Below are 22,087 nucleotides of genomic sequence, written 5' to 3'. Positions count from 1 at the left end.
GAAAAATCTCTTTGTACTCAGAGTTTTGGTTATCTAGTGTTATCTTTTACTGCCTTCTGCTTTTTTCCCCCCCTTTTAATTTCTATGTGCTTGAAGAAAAATTGAAATTTGAGATAGGACTAGAGATGAAAGAGATGTGTTATGGGTGAAAATGATGCTGTTGGCTCATGACACGAGGAGTATACAAGGATTATTTAAATAGGATTTTTCATAGTTTAATGTTCTGTCTGGCAAGTGTTGTTGGAGGGACTGAAAATAATGACCAGGTGTGAGCATGGTGAGTTATTTACAATAAATATGTGCTTTGTTACACTAGTGAACATCTCATTTTCTTTGTAAGTTTGAAGAGAATGAGTTCAGTTATTTGCCTCATACCATATTTATTCCTCAATCAACACTTTCTAGTGACATTGATGTGATTTTTCACATTGTATTTTGATATAGAACAGGTGAAAATCAAGGTATGGGTAAGTATGGAAGGTATATATATCTTTTTACCTTCTGAAAGAAAAAAAGCAAGGATTTATACTGCAGACTGAAAAAACATTCTCCTTGAGTTTTTCATAATTGAATAAACATCCTATTTACTTAATTAAACCAACAGTCTGTGGCTTGTAGGTATGTAATTAAGGAATCACTAACCAGTCAGCAGTGCATCCCCATTTTTTTTTTATTTCTTTAATCCCTTTGGCCTTGAAGTGTAAAGTAACAAGAGGCTTATGAATCCATCATGTATAATTAGCACTTCCTGAATGCGAATAACTTTTTTCACCATCTAACATAAAAATGCATCCCATGGGATTCATGATTACTGAAGGAAAGTCTCACAAGAGCATTGTTACTAAAAAAAACAGTTTCAAGAGAATCTCACAAACTCTGTAGTCTGTTTTTAGTCTCTTGAATAAGCAATACAAACATAGGCAGTGACTTCTCAGTGCATTCCATATTTAGAAACTAAAATTATCATGAGTTCTCACATTTTTTTATTTTTTTAACATACTAATCATGAAATTCCAGGAGACCCCAGAGGAGAAAATGTTATTTCACACCTACTACCTTCTACTTGACAATGAGAAGTGTCAACATTTAGTTCTCTGTAAAGGTGTTCCTCTGGTTGCTGGTGGCTTGACAGGGTGCTGCTTATGGCCTGGGGGCTGGAATCTCTGCTCTGCATCCCTGTGGAAGGCTGGGCAGCAGCAGACACAGAATCAGCCACTGCTCTGCTGGAGTTTCTCCCAGGATAATTTTTTTAGTGTCAGTTATCACACATTTATATGGAATATATTCTCAGATTGCTGCCTATTTACTACATAGGAGTAGAGCATTGCAGATTAAATATGGTGTGGAATTCTCTCTCAGAAGGGGGAATTAGATAGGAAGATCTTAGAAATTCAGAACAAACTTTTTGTGGAAACACACCAGTGTTGTAAAATGAATAACCAAAGGGCAAGGTCCTTGTTGGATTCAAGCTTGAATTTTGCATTAGGTTAATTTTGGCATTCTAAATCCACTTTGGAGTATTGCAGGCAGAGTGTGAGCTGTGCTGCTGACACAACACCTGCCTGTTCTCTGTGGTTCCTATTTGGACTGCTGGGAGTTAAGAAAGCAAAGAGAAGAGCAGGACACAGGGACAAAGATGAGGAAACAAGTGTGTTCTCTCCAAGCAGCCTCAGATACGAGGAGAGACATATGCTTTATTTTTGATGATGCTGTTAATGACTAATCTATAATATTGCTTATCAATTTGTTACTCCAGTACTACTTTTGGTTTTGTAAAGTGAAGTTCAGAATACAGTCCAGCTTAAAATAAGCAGAACATTTCAGGTAGACAACTTCCTTTCTACCTAATAGGAGGGTGGAGCCAGGTGGGGGTCACGCTCTGCTCCTGGGGAACAAGGGACAGGATGAGAGGAAACAGCCTCAAGTTGTGCCAGGGAAAGGTCAGGTTGGACATCAGGAGGAATTTCTTGCTGGAAAGGGCTGTCAGGCAATGGAAGGGGCTACCCAGGGAGGTGGTGGAGTCCCCATCCCTGGAGGTGTCCAAGGAACTACAAAACATGGCACTCAATGCTCTGGGCTGGTTGACAAAGTGGGGATCAGGCACAGGCTGGACTCAATTGGCTGGGAGGCCTTTTCCAACCTTATTGATTTTGGGATTCTGTGAAATATGTTGACCATGTGGACATTTAAATCAAGTCTTGGCACATACTGATAGTTTTGTTTATTTAAAAAGAAAAAGAGAGGGAAAGTAGGGAAATGAGAGGAAGAGTTTGTTCCTTAATACGCATGAGCACATTCCTGTGTCCAAACAGCTAGGGAAGGTAGTGGCATTACCTAAAGGGCTTGAATGCAAAAAGGATAATAAGTACTAAATTTCTGCAGAATTATGAATTTCAGGACTAAAATTAACTATGTGTATATAGAAGTGACTTGGGAGTACCTGTAATCCTGGTTCCCACATAATTTGGTGTCCAAGACCTGGAGCACAAAGCCTGCGAGACGCTCAGTTCAGTGAGGCTGCTTGGTCTTGGAAGAGACCCTTTGATGCATGTGTAACAGGCTGTGCTTTAAGTCAGGTAAATCTTTGAAATGTTAGGATTATTATAACCCTTCTCATTCAGCAGATCTGGAAGTGGAAGTTAAAATATAAGAATCATTTATCTGGCCATTCTATGCCCAATTGCCAAGGCCTCTAAACTTGTTGAAGTGTTTTTTCTGAAAGGCTGAACTCCAGACTTTCCTAAAGCTGTATATCAAATAGCATTCTTTGAATAGCCAACTAGCATAATATACGCTTGATTGTTGTTGTTGGTATATTTATCTTATTTTATTTTATTTTATTTTCTCTGGATTCTTAGCAATTGATAAGATCTCTTTTTTCCTGTGTGGATTGCAGCAGGGTAGTAGTCCATATAAATGTGCCTTGGTATGGAGAAGAATGGGAAGGTATTGTATTTTCCCCTTGCCTTTCTTAATAAAAAAAGGAAAAAAAAAGGCAAAAAAGCGGGGGGGGGGAAGAAAAAAAAAAAAAGCCTAATAATCCCCAATGAAGAAACAAACCAAAACCACCCACTACTAACAAAAATGCCCCCCTAAAAAAAAAAAAGCAACAAACCAAAATCAAAATAAAACAAACAACTAAAAATCCCCAAATTAAATAAACCCAACATAAAAAAAAAAACCTCAAAAAATTTGTTAATACTGCCAAAGAACAATAGTAAAGTTCAGTCATCATAGTTTAACCAAAAAACTTCACTTTCTTGGGTTGAAATGAGGACACACATAAGAGGTGTTCTCAATGGTGCCCTGTGATCTCCTTTCCTTATAGCTACTGACATATTTTGGTTTTGTTCTGCCCCAAGAAATGGCCTGCTTAGATTCTCTGCTGTAGTCTATGTCATTGAACAGATGATTGTTAAGCTTCTGTATTATGCTCACCTGAAGCCTAGACCTGAATGTTAACAGTGAAGAGCAGGCAGAACACAAAACAAAACAAACCCCAAGCTAACAGAAAACATCCAGGCATTTGCCAAATTTGCTTAGAAAGGAAAAAAAAACACAATTAAATCTCATTAAAATCTATGTCTTTCATTAGCAAAAGTGCTTAATACACTGTTAGAAGAGAAATGTAGGTAGTGTCCCTTCATTATAACAGCAGCAGGAAAAACTGGATAAAGAATTGTGCAATCATAGAGTCTGATACCACAGAAAGGGGATTTTTGATGTGCACAGAACCTATGTCACTCATAATAAAATAGGTTCATTATATAGAGCCAGGCATAATGCTATCACAGCCTCTACTGCTTAATTCTTGATTCTCCTTGATATAGCTTGGGTACATCACCTATCTTGGGTATATCAGAGGTTTATCAGCTCTTGGACAATGCATGGTACTGATTGGAAGACAGTGAGATTTGAAGACTTGGTGTCGGAAAAATCCTTCCTTTCAATTTATGAAACAGCAAAAAATACTTGCAGGACAAGGAAAATTGCAGCAAGAAATCCTTTATTGCAGCGCTGGATGCAATCCCAAATCACATGGCGTGGAAAGCACATGTGGTTTGAAAAACCCTCTAGATTACATAAGATGTTAAATATTCAACAGGTAACAGGTATTTTACCTTAAAAGGTAATTTTTCGAATTTGGGAGGGGGTGGCACCCTCCCTCCTGACTGATTGATGACGCACCCACCTGTACGTGTACAGGGGGCTCTCTCTGCACACAAAGGCCAGCCACGTGGGCAGGGTATATTTTCCATTTTTATATTTTTTCCCTGTCCCAACCACGACGTTTTCCTGGAGTCAGGCCCAGATAGGCCTTTCACTTTACAGTCTCCATGAGGCACTTAAAAAACCCTTGGAATTAAATGAAAGAAAAGTCCTGCCACCCTCTGTCTTTCTTCTAAAATTATTTTGCTTATAATAAAACCAGGTTATTTATTTCTCATATTGGTAATAGACAAAACTGGATGAGTCACCTATGGGGACTCATTAATGGGCCTCATTACATTTTTGTGGGATTTTTTTGTTGTTTTGGGGGTTTTTTTGTTTGGTTGGTTTGGTTTGGTTTTAGGATGGACAAAAGCAGAGATGTGTTTGCTGTTTCCACATATCATTTTTTTCTGTTTACTCACGTTTCTATTGCGGTAAGATCAGGGGTTCTTACCAAAAAAAAAATCCCAAACATACAAAACCAATTAAAAAAAAAAAAAGAAAAAAACCCCAACCCCCCAAAAACCTAACCAAAGAAACACACACCCATAAGCTTTGGACCTGATATCTTAAAAAGTATCTGGTTTCTTTAAGACCAGGTATCTGGCGCATTTGTGAGGAAGAGGATGATTATGGAGGTACTGATAATTTTGCAGTTAAAAACAGAAGCAGTGCAGTACCCCAGGAACTAAAATTTCATGCGACTTAGATTTCATGCTGGTGAATAGATAAACATTTCCAGAAATGCTTACAGCTATGATTTTCAACCAGTGATTTTGACTATTAGCACAGAGATCTCTACTAGTGATAAATATTATGGTTTCTATGTTGTTGTTTTTTAAAACTACTTTCATCGTGGTTTTTAATCTAATTTATATGCTAATATGTTTTATCTGAGAAGACCTGTTGTCTTCATTGCACTTCTGATGGTGAAACCTACCAAATTTACTTCATGCTTGCTTTTCTTTATTCATTTATAGCATGTTTCAATAGGACTGCAGTGGAGTGAAGTAGCGGCTTTGATCAATAATGACCCAAGATGCTTTCTATTGTCATGCCTTGTAGATTACTTTCAATTGTTGAGCTTTTCAGACAGTGTCGTTAGGCTTCCTTGGCAGCTGCTGAAAGGAAAATATTCATGTCTCATTGTCTTCCTTTCAGTCACATACCAGGGTAGTTGTATAAAGAAGAACAAGGTTGCAAAATGCTGAAATTGTTGTCTTGAACTCTCTGCAATATCCCGATACTTCAAATGCAGCTTTCATAAACTAAATCACTTTATTTCTGAATAATATAGGAGGAGAATTCAGCAAATACCTTTGTCCAGTGTAATAAACGCCTGACTCCTTTTAGGGGTATTTTGTTTAATGTTGATTTATTGATTTCTCTAAATTGTCTTTCATACCTCTTTTTAGTTAGAGAAAGACTAGCAGGAGCTATTTGCAGCAGTTTCTGGCTTAGTAACCTGTCAGTTAGGAATACTACTGAGATAAAATTGATATGCCACTAGAACACTCTAAATGGCTCGAGAGTAGATGGTTCTTAAAAATAAAAGCTTTGAACTTCATAGCAAGAAAGTTGTAACAGATAAGTAGCAAGTAGAAAATCATAAAAGGCTGTACACGACTTGAAAAACACTACTGACTGAAGCTGAAATAATAATAAAAAAATCACTCTGGCTAAAATGTGAAGAACTAATCAGAAAAATATGAGAAATAGGAAATGTGGTTTAAACATTGCTGGACTGAAAAATGAGACAGGAAATTGGAGGAGAGGACAGAAGCTATGCCATGAGGAAATTAAATCCTAAGAAATTGTCTTAAAAATTGTTTTGGTGGTTAAATTAAGCGATGGAGAAAACAATTCAAATACAGATGCTGTTGACAATATCGGACAGGAATAACACCATCAAATTAATGGATTTAATTTGGCCTGGCACATGTAGGTAGCCTTTGGATTTAAACTGATTCTGCTGATCTTTTTAAAAGCTCTTGTATAACAGCTCCTGACATAGCACTAGGATACTGATCCAGCTTTCTGGAAGAGTTTTTTACTTTTTAACTTAGCTGGGAGATTTATTAGTCCTTAAAACCTGCAGGAGCGCCAAGTGTTGTGCAAATAATACTTTTATCATCCAGGATGTTCAGCACTGCTCTGCATTATGTACTCGTTCTCTTTGCCAGTAATGAGGCAGGATCATCAGGGGGAGCAGTGCCTGGGTATTGCTACAGGGCTAGTGCCAAACCAGGGAGAGAAAACTGAATTTAGAGCAAGGATAATGTCCCAGCCCCACAGTGGTGACTAACTCTGGGTGGAACTGTCTCATGGCAGGCAGTGGTCTGGGTGAGCTCAGTGAAAAAATGTGTTTTCAGAAAGTTAGTTTGAGGTCAAGGATATCAAAGCAGAGAAATGGCAGCAGTTAACTCGTTGTGATTCTGATTCACGGGTCCTAGAAATACAGAGGCCTGCACAGGGCTAAGGACAATAATTTGACCTTGGGAAGAGGAATGACCAGCATCTATTTAAAAAAATAAATATCTAAGCCTGTACTGAAACAAATAAAAAGCTCCAGTAGCAAACACACAGCTACAGCATGCTCAAAATAATAGGTAATTCTCTTAATGAAGGTCACAAATAGAGGGAAAAACAAAGGAATTCCCCAATGAGCCTCTGGGTTGTCATTAACACCTTCATTTGAGAAGAAATATGTTGAATTCCAGGCTCCAATATTATAATCTATTTATCAGTCTTTATTATTGTAGTCCCTTTGTTCATCAAGATCAGGCTGCAGCAATCTATTTGTGCAGTCACAATAACTCCTTTATATGTTCTGGTGGTGAATAATGAGGCTTCCCTAATCACCTGGTTGTGTTTGGTTAAAGAGAGAAAGAAAACTGAAAAAAGTTAATCCTATGAACACATGGGAAATAAGCTGAAGTACAAGGACAGTAAGAAGTATGAGCTTGGTGGTGATTATATAATCATGGAATGGTTTGGGTTGGAAAGGACCTTAAAGATCATCCAGTTCCACCCCCTGCCATGGGCAGGGACATCTTTCATTAGACCAAGTTGCTTCAAGCCCTGTCTAACCTGGCCTTGGACACTTCCAGGGATGGGGCAGCCACAGTTTCTCTGGACAACCTGTGCCAGGGTCTCACCACCCTCAGAGACAAGAATTTCTTCCCAATATCGCATCTAACCCTGCCCTCTGGCATTGTGTAGCCATTCTTCCTTGTCCTGTCACTCCAGGCCCTTGTAAATAGTTTCTCTCCACCTTTCCTGTAGCTCCTTCAGGTCCTGGAAGGCCACAATTAGGTCACCCTGGAGCCTTCTCTTCTCCAGGCTGAACAATCCCAACTCTCCCAGCCTTTCCTCACAGCAGAGCTGCTCCATCCCCCTCATCACCTTGATGCCTCCTCTGGATTTGCTCCAGCAGCTCCATGTCCTTGCTGTGCTGGCCTCCAGGGCTGGAGGCAGCTCTGCAGGTGGGGTCTCACCTGAGGGGGTAGAGGGGCAGAATCCCCCCTGCCCTGCTGCCCCTGCTGTGGGATCAGCCCAGAGCATGGGGGTTTTCTGTGCTGGGCCATGTCCAACCTCTCCCCCACCAGCATCTTTAAGTCCTTCACTCCTGGGCTGCTCCATCTGCTCATCCCCAGCCTGGACTGATCCTGGGGGTGCCCTGACCCAGGTGCAGCACCAGCCCTTGGCCTTGGTAAACCTCATGAGATTTCCAGGGGCCACTTCTGGAGCTTGCTCAGGTCCCTCTGGATGGCCCTGTCCTTCAGGTGTGTCAATGCACCCTCAGCTTGGGGTCACCTGCAAACCTGCTGAGGGAGCTCTCAGTCTCCTCATCTATGATCTTGGCCTGTTATGTGGAACCTCTCTGTGGAACTCACAAAAGCACATCATCCCCAAAGTGTGCCTTTCTACATTCTAACCTTATGCTTTTATGTACTTTATCTGCTTAGTTTCTGTAGATGCCTGAGCAAAAGGATTTATGATGAATTTAAAGAGAGTATTTTAAGGTACCTTATCTATAACAGTGATAGCATGTGAGAGAGAGAAATTGTCCTCATTAGAAGGCAAGCTTTACTTCTCAGGAGCATGCCACAGTTTTTGTGTCTGTACATGTTGATTTGCTGAAACTGGAAGTCTTCATAGATGTATAATGCTCCAGTTTTTATTAGGAAGTATTTTATTATCAGTGTCAGAAACTCAAATGTGTCACTACAAAGTGTATGTTAGAAATATTATGTAAATTTCAGATTAATTAATTTTTATTTTTTGTAGAAATAATTACCATAAATATTTACTGATAATTAGACAGTAAACTCAAGTACAATTCTGAATGGTATATTTGAAAGTGTTGATGACGCTCAAGCTCTTTCAAATAATGATATTTCTGTATTTTACAGGTTTAAAAACTCTTTAGAGATAAAATCTAGAAATACTATTTCTTAAAACTTAAACTAGTGCTCTTATCTGAATTATTCCTTTTTTTTTAAATCTCAATTTACTGTTCTACAGCAATCCAATGGCCTGAGCATCCTTACACAGCAGTATTCTAATACTTTGTTTTTAAATGTAATAAATTTAAACTACTCATATCACAGACTTAATTGAGAAGTAAAATCATCATTCTTTCATCTTTTCAACTGGAAGGGCTTTAAAGTTTTACAAAGCAAAGTGATTTTTCAATGATTTTTTTTCATTCCTATCAGAAACTGTTCTCAAATGAAGTCTTCTGACAGAAAAGATATTCATGTCCATAAGTGTTTTCCATTCTGGATCCTTAATCTACATTTAGTTGTGTTATATAATTTGATTTTGTATACATTACATTTTGTATATTTTGATCTATGTTACAAGCATATGTATGTACACATAATACGCATGTTGTATGACTGTGGTGCTAACATGTAAATCCATGTAAAGTTCTCATTCTTACTCATAAAAATTTACTGTCCTCTGTTGTGGCGTCCCATGTTCACAAATTATAGGAATGTGGAAAAGATCAGAAGGCATTAATATACAGTGCCAAAGGTTTATGGCTTTATTTTTATCTATTAAACTGTAATCACCTTCCTCCCTTTGTTCCTCTACACTGGATGAAAAAAGGGAGTTAACTTGCATTGTGGGTTTTTTGGGTTTTTTTTGTTTGTTCTTTTTTTTAAACAGATTAGATTTATTTATGTATGTGTATTCATAATATCCAGTATTTTCAGCTCCTTTTTAGTATTTTTCCCTTCCTTTGGGATTTACTTTCTACTTAGTCCTGTGTTTTAAAAATACATACTGTGCATGCAGACTCAGGACTCTATTAAATGCGCAAGAACAGCAATTGAATTTCAAACAATACAGTATGGGCATTCTATACAAACTTAACCATGTTAACATTGCATTACACTAGTTACAACTACATGACATTATCTAGATGCAGTTAAGAAAGAAAAGCTGCAGATAAACCAAAAAAAGCCCCAAAATAGATACATTAGGTAAACCCACCCTGTGTTTCTTCCCACTAGTAAGACAGAGTGGGAAACCAGCTTTCTTTCCAGGTCTCCTCCAGGCATGCTGTGGCATCTGGGGTGTATCTGGGATGTTGAAGGGCAGGTAAGTGATTTGGCCTTGAGATTAGAAGCAGTTATAACGCACTTCACTCTTCCAGATAGATATTTTGCAATGTCAGATGAGAACCTCTCTAAGAATGTTTTTCTGTATTCAGAAGCTGAAAGAAGAGAGTTATTTAGATTACTAGTCAAGGATCTGTATGTATCATTATTAAAATAACTGTTAAGATCCTCTTACATTAAGTGTACTAAAAGCATCACAATCTCAGTCACTCTGTGAACATCTTTAATTTACACTGTTCTCTGCCAGACTTTATCCTTTTTCATTCTTTTTCAATTACTGTTCCCAGCTCTTCATTTTCAAATATTGTCCATAAGTAGCAGCAAGGGCATACAAGCTGCTACCCACATTTGTTTAGCTTTAGTTTACAACAGATAACAAAAATTAAATTAAAAACCACTGCCAAGAATGTGGTTTGTTACTGCAGTGTGGCCACAGTGAGATGGAATTTGTCATAATCCAATTTGCCAACTTGGCTAAATCCTTGTTTTAGATGTCTGTGTGTCACATGCTGCTGTACAGATTATAGAATCTATACAGAAGTCTTTATACGTGTGAAAGTTTCAGATTTTATTCTGAAAGCAATAACGTAAAAATTGCATCTGTCCTTTCCAGAGACTCTTAGCAGAAATGACCTAAAGGATTTTCATCATTCATCCACATGGGATGCTTAGATGCTACTGCCAGCTGCATTGTCCAGAATAAACAGAATCACTTCTTTACTGTAGCTGATAGCTGTAATGTCCTTATTATTTAATATCCCTCACAGGAGGGGCATATATCTGCAGGGCCTGATTAATTCTGAGTGTGATCAGTAAAATCACCTTCCTATAAAGCCAGAAAACAAATTATGAAAATCAAAAATACTGTTTTACCTCCTCAAGTGACATATCTTTTTTGATGGTGACAGGAGTTTGGTGGTGATGGATCTTAATATCCTTGGGGCCAAAAATGCATTAAATTAATGCAACAAGACTGGGTAATTATAACAAGGGAAAGTTACAGAATATTTTGCTTTATTCTCTTAAGATGCAGGGTTTGGTGTAAGAGAAGACGTCATTTTAGAGGGTGTCTGTGTGGGAAAGCATGTTCAGTGCTGGTGTGTTTGGTAAAATGGTCATCTCATGTGTTGGTGGGCTTTGGAAAGGAATCCTTTGGTTGCCTCCATGTCCTACACTTGCTTTATTCCTGCCTGCAGAGGGGTTTGGATTTGGAGGAGCTTGATTTAATCCCAAGGACTCAACCTAGAAGTTGAGCTTAAGTGGAGACCCTAATGGTTACTGAGCCTTCTCAACTAATACCAGATCATCATGGCACCTTTAGGATCACATGGAGGGAAACGATTAAATCTGAAGCAAAATCCACAGATTTCACATAGTGTAGATTCATAAACTGTGTTTTGGATTCAGAACCATTTCTTCAATAGTGTTGGCATCTGTTGTAAGAAAATATCACCAAAGAAGCTATTTAAGAGTGGATATCCAAAAATAGGAGTAACTAGAGGTCAGTGAATACTTTTCAAAGTGTAATGAGAATATGTTTAGAATTTGTGTTCTACGGTATTTCATTTTGATGAAGATAGAAGGGTATAATGAAACATAATCAGAGTTTTGAAAACTGTTACTGATGACTTTTTAATTGCTCAGCTTTGAAATTTGGATTTGCTTAGGATGGGAAAAGATAAATTCACCAGTGTTGAGACTAATAATTGCCTAGCAACCAGTCAGTGGATACATCCAATATAGGGAATACAAAGGTAGAACAAACCAAACTCATTTCCATATATATGAAGTATGTATAAATATGTAAGTATGAATATATATGTGTGTTTATGTATAAACATAGACACACACCCTGGTGCTTCCCAGTTGCTAACCTCAAATGCTGTGGAGCATAAAGAAAGAGGAATGGAAAGGAAAACTGTGGATGAAAATTGGGAATATTTATTTAAAATTGATAATTCCACAATAAGCATTTGGGTTCTGTTTTAAATAATTTTGTTTCTCTGATGAAGCAAAAGTAGAAACTGGAAAATAACTGTCAAGATCAGTATGAATATGCATATGAATGCTTTCAGTCCAGAAGGACAAGAAGGATGGGAAGGTCATAAACTTTAAGATTGTTAATTTTAAAGGACACTCTTTGGACTGTGATGGTGATTAGACTGTGGGTGTGGATTGTTTCTCTGTGGAAAACAGGGGATGGGCAAGAGAGAAGCTGCCCTGCATCTGAGTTCTTCCCTGATCAGGGGTTTGAGGCATTTCCAGAGCCTTGGGAACCATGAGTACTTTAAGTAAAGATTTAGGAAAAGATGATGACCAAAAGCTTAATGTAGATTAAGTCAAATAAGAAATCTAGATTCCTATATTGACCACCTGGTCTGGATATAGAGGTGGAGCCTACTAACAGCTAGCAGAGAAGCATGCAGAAGTCCAGCAGATTTTTGGCAGAAACTAGTAAAACTGTTTCAGGAGATCTGCAAAGCCTAGTAATTCTTGCAATAAATGTAAATATTTTATTAACCGAGAAACTTCAAGGGAACAACATAATGCTAAAATCTCCTGACCACCTTTAAAAGCAAAGGACAAGTGACAGGAAATGATACTTACATCCTGACTCGGAATCTCTTTTGAAAGATTTAATTGAATGAAACAAATTAATGACAGTTTAGCCTAAGTGCCTTGTGCAAGAAGTCTCAATTTAAACTCTTATTCTTTCCCTTTTCATAAACTCCTTTCATCCCACAGACCTGAACAGATGCAGAAACTCAGGTTTACCCACCTGAGTGTTAGCAAGTGGCAAATAACAATGTAAACACAGGTAATGTGTGTGACAGCCATAAATCAAAGGAATACCTGCAAGGAGTGCCTGGGTATTTTTTTGCTGGCTTTGCTGAGCATGAAGAGAGAAAAGATGTGGGAGACTGTGTTGATGGGAACTGGGGTATCTTCATTAAAGGCATTTATTAGCTCTCTCCCTTCTCGTGTGGGAAGTATCACTGCTGGTGGTGGGTGCTGGTGTGTCACTGGTACCGTCAGCTGATCAATCAGAGGGGGAATATATCTCTTTTTCCTTTGATAAAGCAGTGTCTAGGCTGGTGACAGCTTCTCCCCAAATCCACATGACAGCATGAGCATGAAAGATTTCCCACAAGCTGTAAAAATACTCAGAAGTGTGTTATATAACCATCCCCCCCTTTAATCGTTTTTGATCCATTTTATACTAATAAAGATGTGACATGACAGGAATACTTCATTTTTTTTTTTCCCTACAGAGCCTGTTGGCATAGAAATGAACTCTCTGTAACCCATGAAAGAAAGAAGAGAGAAGAGTTTACTTTTTAAGCTGTTTTCTGTTTCTAGTTGTGTTTCATATTGTCAAACATCAGATACTTATAAAAATCTGTAACAGCAGGTTGAAGTGCAGTGGCCTACTGCGCTTTCACACACAAATGAATAAACTAGCTCATACTGTAGACCTTTGGAAAGGGAAGAGATTATATTTTTTAAGTCAAAAAGGGATTTATTATAATAGAAATTAATCTCTGCAGATATTATTTTAGAGCTCTATTCTAACTCTTAAAATGGAGACACATTTTTACAGTATTGTACTATTAGATTAGATCCAAAGCTTAAGTCAGCACTTCATCTTCACCCAGGATTAATGTTTCAGCCCAGTTCCAGAGTGGGATACAAATGATAATTCTCTGCTTAGAATAATCTGATTTTCTTTTCATACTATCAGATCAGAGTTTGAGAAGTCAGCTGGTGCATCCCCTCAGATTACAAGACCAGAAGTAAAAATTAGAGAAATTTTTTACACCTAGTTTACACAAGCACTTTTCAGTTCTCCACCACAACTACAAGCTACAGCTTATTCAAGCACATACAGTCTCTTGTGATCTCAGAGGCTTTCAGAAGTAACTACTTTGATTTTTGTGAGACTTGTGATAAAATCATGAACTTCTTACTCCAAGATTAACAATCTCATGTAGTTTTTCTTTCCAATTCATGTGTAGACATTAAGGATTGATGTTACCTCTTCATGCATTTTCTAAAACCGTTTAAACAGTGTGCCATTATTATTCTAGTTAGCAAGTTTGCTGAACTTTTTACCTGCATAGTAAGCAAATCAGCCTAGAAAACAAGCAGAAGGAGGTGTAGATGAGCTATTGGTATATAGAAACTTTATTTTTTAAATAATAAGGGAGATAATTTAATTATTCCAACCATATTTTTAACTTAGAAAAAAACAAATTAGCTGTCTCATCATAAAATCTGAAAAAAAACAGCTTACAAATTTCTTTAAAAGAACCTAAGAACTCATTTGTTTCTATGTTCACATTTTGCATCTCTTCACAGGTGCATATTCAACGTGATTAATGGTTCTTCTTCTAAGAAGTAGAAGTAGTTTAGCTGTGGAGAAACAGGTTTGAACTTGGGCACTGGACAGATGATTCTGTAAATCAAAAAACTAGTAAAGCTCTCTTCCTGAAAATTGATTTTTATGTGAAACTGCTACAGGTAGCAAGTACTTTCTCAGTCTTCTGCTGAAGTTTAGGTGCTCTTCTGGGCTTCATAACTGAGGCTCATTTTTACTGTCTCTAGACCAGATTTGACTGGCTGTTTTCAAGGCTGTTCTTTGATGCCACCTGGAAATTTCTTCTTTGGAATTAGTTTTATCCTCATGAAAGGGAATGGTTATTATTTTTATTTCTTTTGAAAGAGCTTTAAAAATAAGCCTTATTTCCATTAGCCATGTAGAAAATTGAATAAAAGTATAGCTGCTTTTTAGATAGGAATGATGGTCCACCTCTTCCCTTGAATGGTGAAATCAAATGCCTGAACTTTATAACACACATCACACAGCTTACCAGTAAAGAGCATTGTGTCTGCCTAAAAGCTTGTGTGGCTAACATCCTGAACTCATATGTCATTATGTTTGCAAGTACAGTACCAGTGCATTTAGCTGAGTATCAGCTACTGTAAATTTCACTGCCTCGTTATGCAATGCATATTAAGTGTATTCATATTTATATTAATGTACATTATATGAAAGCAGAAATAGGGTCGAATTTTTTCCATGTACACTTTCTGTTTCATGCAACATTCTCTGTTTTTGAATTACGTAAGCAAATCTGGCCCGAACACCTGAATGGTCTTTCTTCTGTCACTTCTTTCCTTACAGTTTTGAAATGTTGTGAATCCACAGGACTCTTTAAAGATGTTTCTTTCTTTGTTATCATGTCTTTGTCTCGAGCGGATGTTTCTTACAGCAACACTTCTGCCAGAAATCCTAGTAGTTATCATTCCAGGTGTTATAAGATAGCTGAGGGAATTTTTTTTCATATTTTTCTTTGACAAATATTAGTGAACTGCAATTGAATTAGTGTACAGTGGCTGTTCTCTGTACTTTTACAACAAGGAGTGCTTCGTGAAAATGCAAGTGGTTGTGGGATGGAACTTCTCTCTTTGCCCAGTGCATCTTCTTCAGCCTTCACACTACAAAAATTGTTTCCATAAACTGTGAATTTCTGTTCTTGACAAGGATTGATGGGCTAACTGTTAACATCTTGGTGTGCTGCATTATTTATATGGAAGACTCGAGTTCCTTTTTTTCAGGTTGTCCTTTGCTGTCAAGTAAAGGATTGCATTCCTCAGTCAAGAATCACACAATTTTTGTGGCATTTTGTAGGACAAAATAATATGTTATATAAAAGCTTAAAGTTCAACAAAGACTGGGTTTACAGTTTTTACCCAGCTCCTCAACATTGCTTGCTTGTGGAAAGAAACAATTCAGTATTTTATTGAAAAGGATGTGGTTTAAGAGTGGTTATGTGAAGGTACATCACGGAGTGAAATGGACTTAAAGAACAGTTCTTCTCCAAGCACTTCTATAAAAGAGATCCAGGTTCATTGATTGAGTTATTCACTAAGGACAAAAACATTATGGTCTTAAAAAAAAATTCTAGTTGTTATTAGAGAGCATTTTATTTGAGTTTTGCTGTATAGTTTTTCCTGAGTTTGGAGAATTGGGGGGGGTGTCTTAATTAAAATTCTAATTTTTGAGTATGTGTGGATCTCCACTTTAATTTTATTCTTTTTGTCACGCTCTTTTTATTCTTAACCAATTGCTGTTTCCAAAGAGAGGATGAACAATTCACTTGAGGATTTATTTGACTTAAGAAGTTCTGACAAAATAAACAATGTGAGGAAAAATACTAATTAAAAAAAAATCCCCCAAATTTAGTATACTCTGATCCTGGGAATGTTTTGTCTGCCCCTCAATACAGTAAGGTCTGTGATAATGCAGATTGCATTTCTGCCTGTCTCGTATTGGCCTTTTTAGCCACCAGTGCGCTTGTAACAAATGTGGGTAGAGGCCTTCCCAAATCTTCATTTGTGAAGCCTAGCCATGAGTGAGTGAGTGAGTCCATGAATTATGTCATCAAAAAGGAGGAAAAGTGTATGTATATACATATGTAATTTAATCTATAAAATAAACTTCATATATAACATTGATTCAAAGCAAGCATTCCCTAAAAGAGGTAAATTCAAAGTGGTTATGAGTTCTACCAGTCTGGGGGCAAAAAGGTGAGGGTGTGTGAGCTCATCCTTCACTGACTCTGCTCCACAAGTCCCTGCACTGACTCTCGGTAGCTTTGATGCAATGAGGTTTTACTGTCTGAGAATTTCCCAGGGATGAGATGAAGGCAGCAATAGCTGTAGCACATGGTTTATGACAGTCTTGAGACACACTTTTACACTTGAATAGCCACTTAATGAAAAGTGAAGGGTTAGTCAGACATAGGAAAGAAAAAGTATGAAATATTGTTTTTATTTGACACTTGCATCTTACTGGACTCCTTTCAGAGTGTCATAATTATGTACAATAATAATTTTTATTTTTTTTTTTTATTTTTAATAATTGAGTTTCTTTTAGAGTGTTTGTTTAATTTACAGAAATTTGTCAAATTACACAGTCTGTTACACAAATAGCACATTGCCTATCACTGCGGAAAGTCATCAGCACAGAGCACAGTTCTGTAAGAGCTACTGTAAAGGATATATTTCTTTGTGTTTATTCTATTCTTCCATTCACGATGGTTCTCATGTGAAATTCTAAAACCATTTTGTTGTGTTAAAAGCTGTGTTGCATTTTAATGGTAACAAATCCTTTCATCAGTTGTGTTAAGACAAAGTGCACCCATATAAGCTCTTCTTATTAAGAACAGCCTTCAAAATCAAATCTGTTCATCAAACTCAGGGGAATGTGTAACAAATTAATTTCAATATTTCAACATGAACATCATCTCAGTAGGTACAAAATGTAAATCAAGGGGAATATTGTTGATTCAAAGATGATGTTTATTTTGTTCAGCACAATTTCACAGACATTAAGTTATATGTAAGGGAGATAATATTTTCTGTGATTTTTTACTAATTTAAGTATCAAAATTTGCACAGCCTCATACCTTGTCTTAACTAGAATTGTGCAGCTTCTCATTTTTCTGACTGCAACATATTTGATTTCATACCATGGTGTATTTTAACCATTCCCTCTTTAGTCCTGTTTAGCACAGTGAGACAGGCCAGGCAATTTTTTTTTTGTTGGATCCTTTTGTACCTTGTGTTTTCTTCCTCTTTTTTTGTCCCATTGTGTTTAGATGTGTGCTGTATTCATATTATTTCTGTAACATGATATAATGTCATTATAAAAATTACGCCCATGAATGACAATCCAAGGTGGTGTGTCTAAAGATCAGTTAGTGCAGTTATTTCCTGAACAAGGAAATAAATGACTGTTGACAGAGGACAGCCTCTGCTCTATTGGTCCCAAACTGCAGGTCAGGTCACTTTATTTCAGACTGAAAAAGCCAGCATGGATTTTCAGAAAAATGAAAACTACGCAATTAAGTGTGCACACTTTGGTCATTGTAGGAGATTTCAGTTTCTGGAAATATAGTGGAAAACTGAGTATGCAATCTGCTTGTCAATTAATATAAAATTTACAAATGGAAAAACTATTTGTCTTTTTATCTTCCTTTTTTTTCTTTTTTTTTCTTTCTCAGTAGCATAATTAAAATCAGAAGGACACTGAATTGGGAAATACATAGCAAATATGTCCTCTCTCATTTTAATCAGAATATCCATATGGATTTGCATAATAAGTGTTCCTGCTCCAGATGCTGTTTAGTTTATTAATTTAATTAGAGGTATGGGAATATAGTTGTCAGAGCATTTGTTTGATATTATCTGTTCTTTCACAACCAAATGTCTAAGCCCCATAAAGGAATAAACAAGCATCCTTTGCTACCTCAATGATGCAACAAAAGGAGAAAATGAAAAGTCTTGACTTATTTAGATTTAGTTAGGAAGACAAATAATGTCTGATCCTTAGACGGGTAATGTTTTATGTCATTTACTATTTTCAAATAGCTTTGCTTCTCCGTCAGCTGGGCAGTCTTCAAGACAAAACTGTTAATTCCAAGTACATAAGCACATTACAATTCACAAGGGCAGATTAAAGCAGAAAAATAAAAATTAAATAAAACTAAAAGTAACCCAGAACAACTAAAGTTTTTTGCAACTGATGCACAGAATTTGTAAAGGCAGTTTCATATGTCAGTTGCATTTCTCAAGTGATTGTTAAAATTGAAGCACTAATCTGAAGTTTATGTGCCAGAAAGATGTTGAAATACTGAGTTCCCTTACCACCACTATAGTCCAAAACATGCTATACTGTCAGTACTACTCACATAAACAAGGGAATTTTTCTAACTCTTTTCAGTTACATGGCTAAAGGACTGGCAACTTTTCAATTTAAAAAGCATGCAAAATAATGTACTTATTTTTTAATAATTACCAGATCTTTCTTTCAGATGCATTTACTGCACAAATTATTAGTATTTCTAAAAGCAATGCTGAGCAATTGGGAGTACAAATTTGTCTTCTAAAACGAAGTTTGAGTTAAATAAAAATGCATCTAAATACATGTTTGATTATCTAAGAAAAACCATTAAATTGAAACTGAGCAAAGTCTAGGGCATTCTTTAGGATTAATTCCACTTATCCTATTGGTGTGAGGATTCAGTCCTGCATTTCTTTGTATTTGTAGAACTTTAAAGCAACCCTGTGATGCATCTTTAAGGATTTGCATCTGTTGATTACTTTGATGCTAATTGAACAACTGATGTGAAACATAGCTTTGTTTCTTTTTATTTTTTTCTGATTCTGCAGTCAAAATGGATTATGGAATAACCTGTCAGACTTCTCTGGGACATGGAGGGCATTGCTGAGGGGCACTGAGGGACTGTGGCTTCTCAGATTCTTTTGCCTCCATCCCTGCAATGGAGTTGGTGGGTCTGCTGGCCTGAATTCAGTGGCTGATATGAATCAAAGCTGTGCCACTGAGTGACTTCAGGGTGTGTAAATGTGGAGCACATGGTGATGTAACCACAGCCACAGTTGTTTGCTCACAAACCAGGTGATAAGCCAATAGCCTGAATTGAAATCACTTCTCAGCTTTACAATGAAGAGAAGTAAAATTCTGGGTAAATTCCTTTCCGAGGCTATATACATGCCTTTACAGAAGAAAAAGCAAAAGATTACCTTTTGCCATTGTATTTGTAAATGAATAGCTGTCATTGAGTCTAAGGGAATCAAATTTTATGAAATGGAAGACTAGGGAAAGATGATTACACAGAGGTGTACTGTTAAATAAATATAAAATTGGATTAGCCAGAAGTTATTCAAGGGACATAGAGTTTCTCATTCCTTTCTCTTCTTGGCTACAAGTAATCTGCCATATGTGGAGCTTGTGCATAACTTTTGGTGACTTTTATAACAAGAACCTTGTTTTTCTTCCCCTTTATCCCACAGCAGATGTGTGTGACTCCAACCCCTGCCAGAATGGTGGCATCTGTCTGTCAGGGCTGAGTGATGATTTCTACTCCTGTGAGTGTCCTGAGGGTTTCACAGACCCGAACTGCTCTAGCCTTGTGGAGGTTGGTAAGTGAAAACTTTAAACTCTGAAATAGTTGTTTTAAATACTCCATTAATCTCTGACTGCCCAACCAGTGATCGCATCCATGGCATTTTCTGTGGCAATGGGTTCATTACATTATTCATTATTGTTTGTTTAACCTTACATCTGCATCATAGATATCTACATAATAATCAACAAGCAGTTAAAACAGCATTTGAGACTGTCTGTAGAACTCAGGAAAGTTCAGTGCTCTACTTCTCAAAAAGATCATAGTAGTGCCCCAAAATGTCCAACATTTCTCAAAGATCAATGTAAATAGATACTCCTATGTATCCTCCTGCAGCCAATGGCTATTTAAAGTGCCATTTCTGATAGTTTTATGCCAATGTCCAGAGTAAAGATTAATTACTTAAACACGAGAAGTGACAGCAACAGCACAGGAGAAAACAGAATAACACTTAGTAGACACTTGTTTGAATTTCAAAACAGTTACCCATCTGGAGGCTGTAATTAATCATTAGATGAGTCCATAGAGTGCAAGGCAAATGTACAGAAATTCTGTGATGTGCATTTGACTCAGAGTAAACCTAAATATGAGTGGTAGCTCCAAAACACCTGGCAGGTCGGGTGTTTTCTTAAGAAAACTTAAATCAAAATTTAAGGAAAAGATGGTAGACAGATCATTGCAAGTTGACTGAATTCTTATATTACCCCAAAGATGTATATGGAGCAAAATGCTTAAAATGTCACAGCTGGGCTCAGCACCTCTCTAAGGCTGCAACTGTCCTAAATCCGTGTGGTTCTCATTTTTTGATAAATAAATAAAGTCTACACAGGCACAACCTGAATATGATGCTCTGAGGATTAAGTATATCTCTATCATGAGAGACAGCAAGCAGAACTCAGTCCAGGAACCCAGGGTTATTCTGTTTATGGTTTTTTTGGGGGGTTTCTTTTCTAAAAATGATGCTACCACTGTTCTGAGAGTGAATTCTAAGTCTCCACAATGCAATTTTAAGGAAGTTTGGATTTAGTTTGATTTGCCTGAAGATAAGCTTTCTACAAACAAATGGAATTAATTCCTGTGATTGGCCAACTTTTGTCAGACACCAACTGCACTTTTTTCTGTCTCTAAAATGTCATTGTAGCTGGTTACTATCTAACATTTGAATTGCACAAGAAAGTGCTTGTTTCCTTAGTGAAGCCATACAAGAAGCCAGAAGATACTGCAACAAAATCCCGTTTTCCATCCCTTTCCCTATCATTTTTATGAGTGCTTGAAGTGCCTGAAATTATCCTACAGGTGTAGGTCATGCTGCCTTAAAATGGCCTTGACATGGCTTTACTTCAGGAAACTTTTGGATTTATTGTGTGCTTGGTTGGCAGGAAATTGCATTGCACTTAACTGGGAGGATGGCATGAGTGAATCTCAAAAGGGTACTGTGAGAGTTGCCACTGTAATTAACAAAGGAGTATTAACAAGGCTTTAAAAAATACACATATACTTGACTAAAATCTTAAGCACTTCAGCAAAAACTCAGTTTGGTAAACAGAGTAAAGCATAAGTAAACACATTGACAGTATGTGATAATCACAGCACTTACACAGGCAGGATGTTGCATTTCTAGTTTGAAATCCATGGGGAATATCTACTGAAAAAGACTGGTTAAGTAAAGAACTTACTAATATTTCTATACTAACTAAAATCCAAAGTGTTGATGTAGCTTCTATTTGTCTTGTGTGATTATGCTACATGTATGGATTTGCAGTCTAGCCTCGTTAAAAACTTTAAAAATAAGTTTTGAAATATTGTCTTACTTTTTAGTAAAAGGATATTCAGCATTATGTTCCCCTAGGGAGTCATATAAGTCATTGAAAAAAATGGTGGTTTAAGATAATATTTTGATTTTTTCCTATGAAAATGATGGTGATAAATGGTTACTAAAATATATTAGTAAATTATACTCTTTTAATTGAAACATGGGAGTGTTTCAAGTAAAATAACCTGTTGAAAGGTGGGTCTGTGAGGAGTCCAGGAGTGCCAGACCCTGAGTGATCACTTTTAACTAGGAGTATTTATTGGATGAAAGATTTAAGAAGGAATGCTCTCAAAGCAAAGTGTTCTCTGTGCCCCCCTCATTAGAGACTCCACTATTGGACTTTATTCAGCCCTGATGACAGGACATAATGTTGATCTCTGGACACCAGCTGGAAAGTCACAAATTTTCAAGGGACATACCTTAAAATATGAGGATTT

At 37.0% G+C, this 22,087-nt stretch overlaps 1 protein-coding gene across 3 annotated transcripts in view; it reads left to right on the top strand.

Annotated features, from left to right (window-relative positions):
• Positions 1-22,087, top strand: part of EDIL3 (EGF like repeats and discoidin domains 3) — a 229,776-nt gene that overhangs the window by 43,894 nt on the left and 163,795 nt on the right. For 2 of the 3 annotated variants that reach the window (XM_017806318.1, XM_017806316.1), the window contains exon 2: positions 19,725-19,853. In XM_017806318.1, the coding sequence (XP_017661807.1) occupies positions 19,725-19,853 (129 nt within the window). The remainder of the gene's footprint in view (positions 1-19,724; positions 19,854-22,087) is intronic. The other variant, XM_017806317.1, reaches the window with a different exon arrangement.

This window comes from Lepidothrix coronata, unplaced genomic scaffold (genome assembly GCF_001604755.1).
Source record: "Lepidothrix coronata isolate B3197 unplaced genomic scaffold, Lepidothrix_coronata-1.0 Scaffold14, whole genome shotgun sequence".
NCBI classification, from domain to species: domain Eukaryota; kingdom Metazoa; phylum Chordata; class Aves; order Passeriformes; family Pipridae; genus Lepidothrix; species Lepidothrix coronata.
Note: the sequence above shows the minus strand (reverse complement) of the source record. Positions and strands in the feature narration are given on the sequence as shown.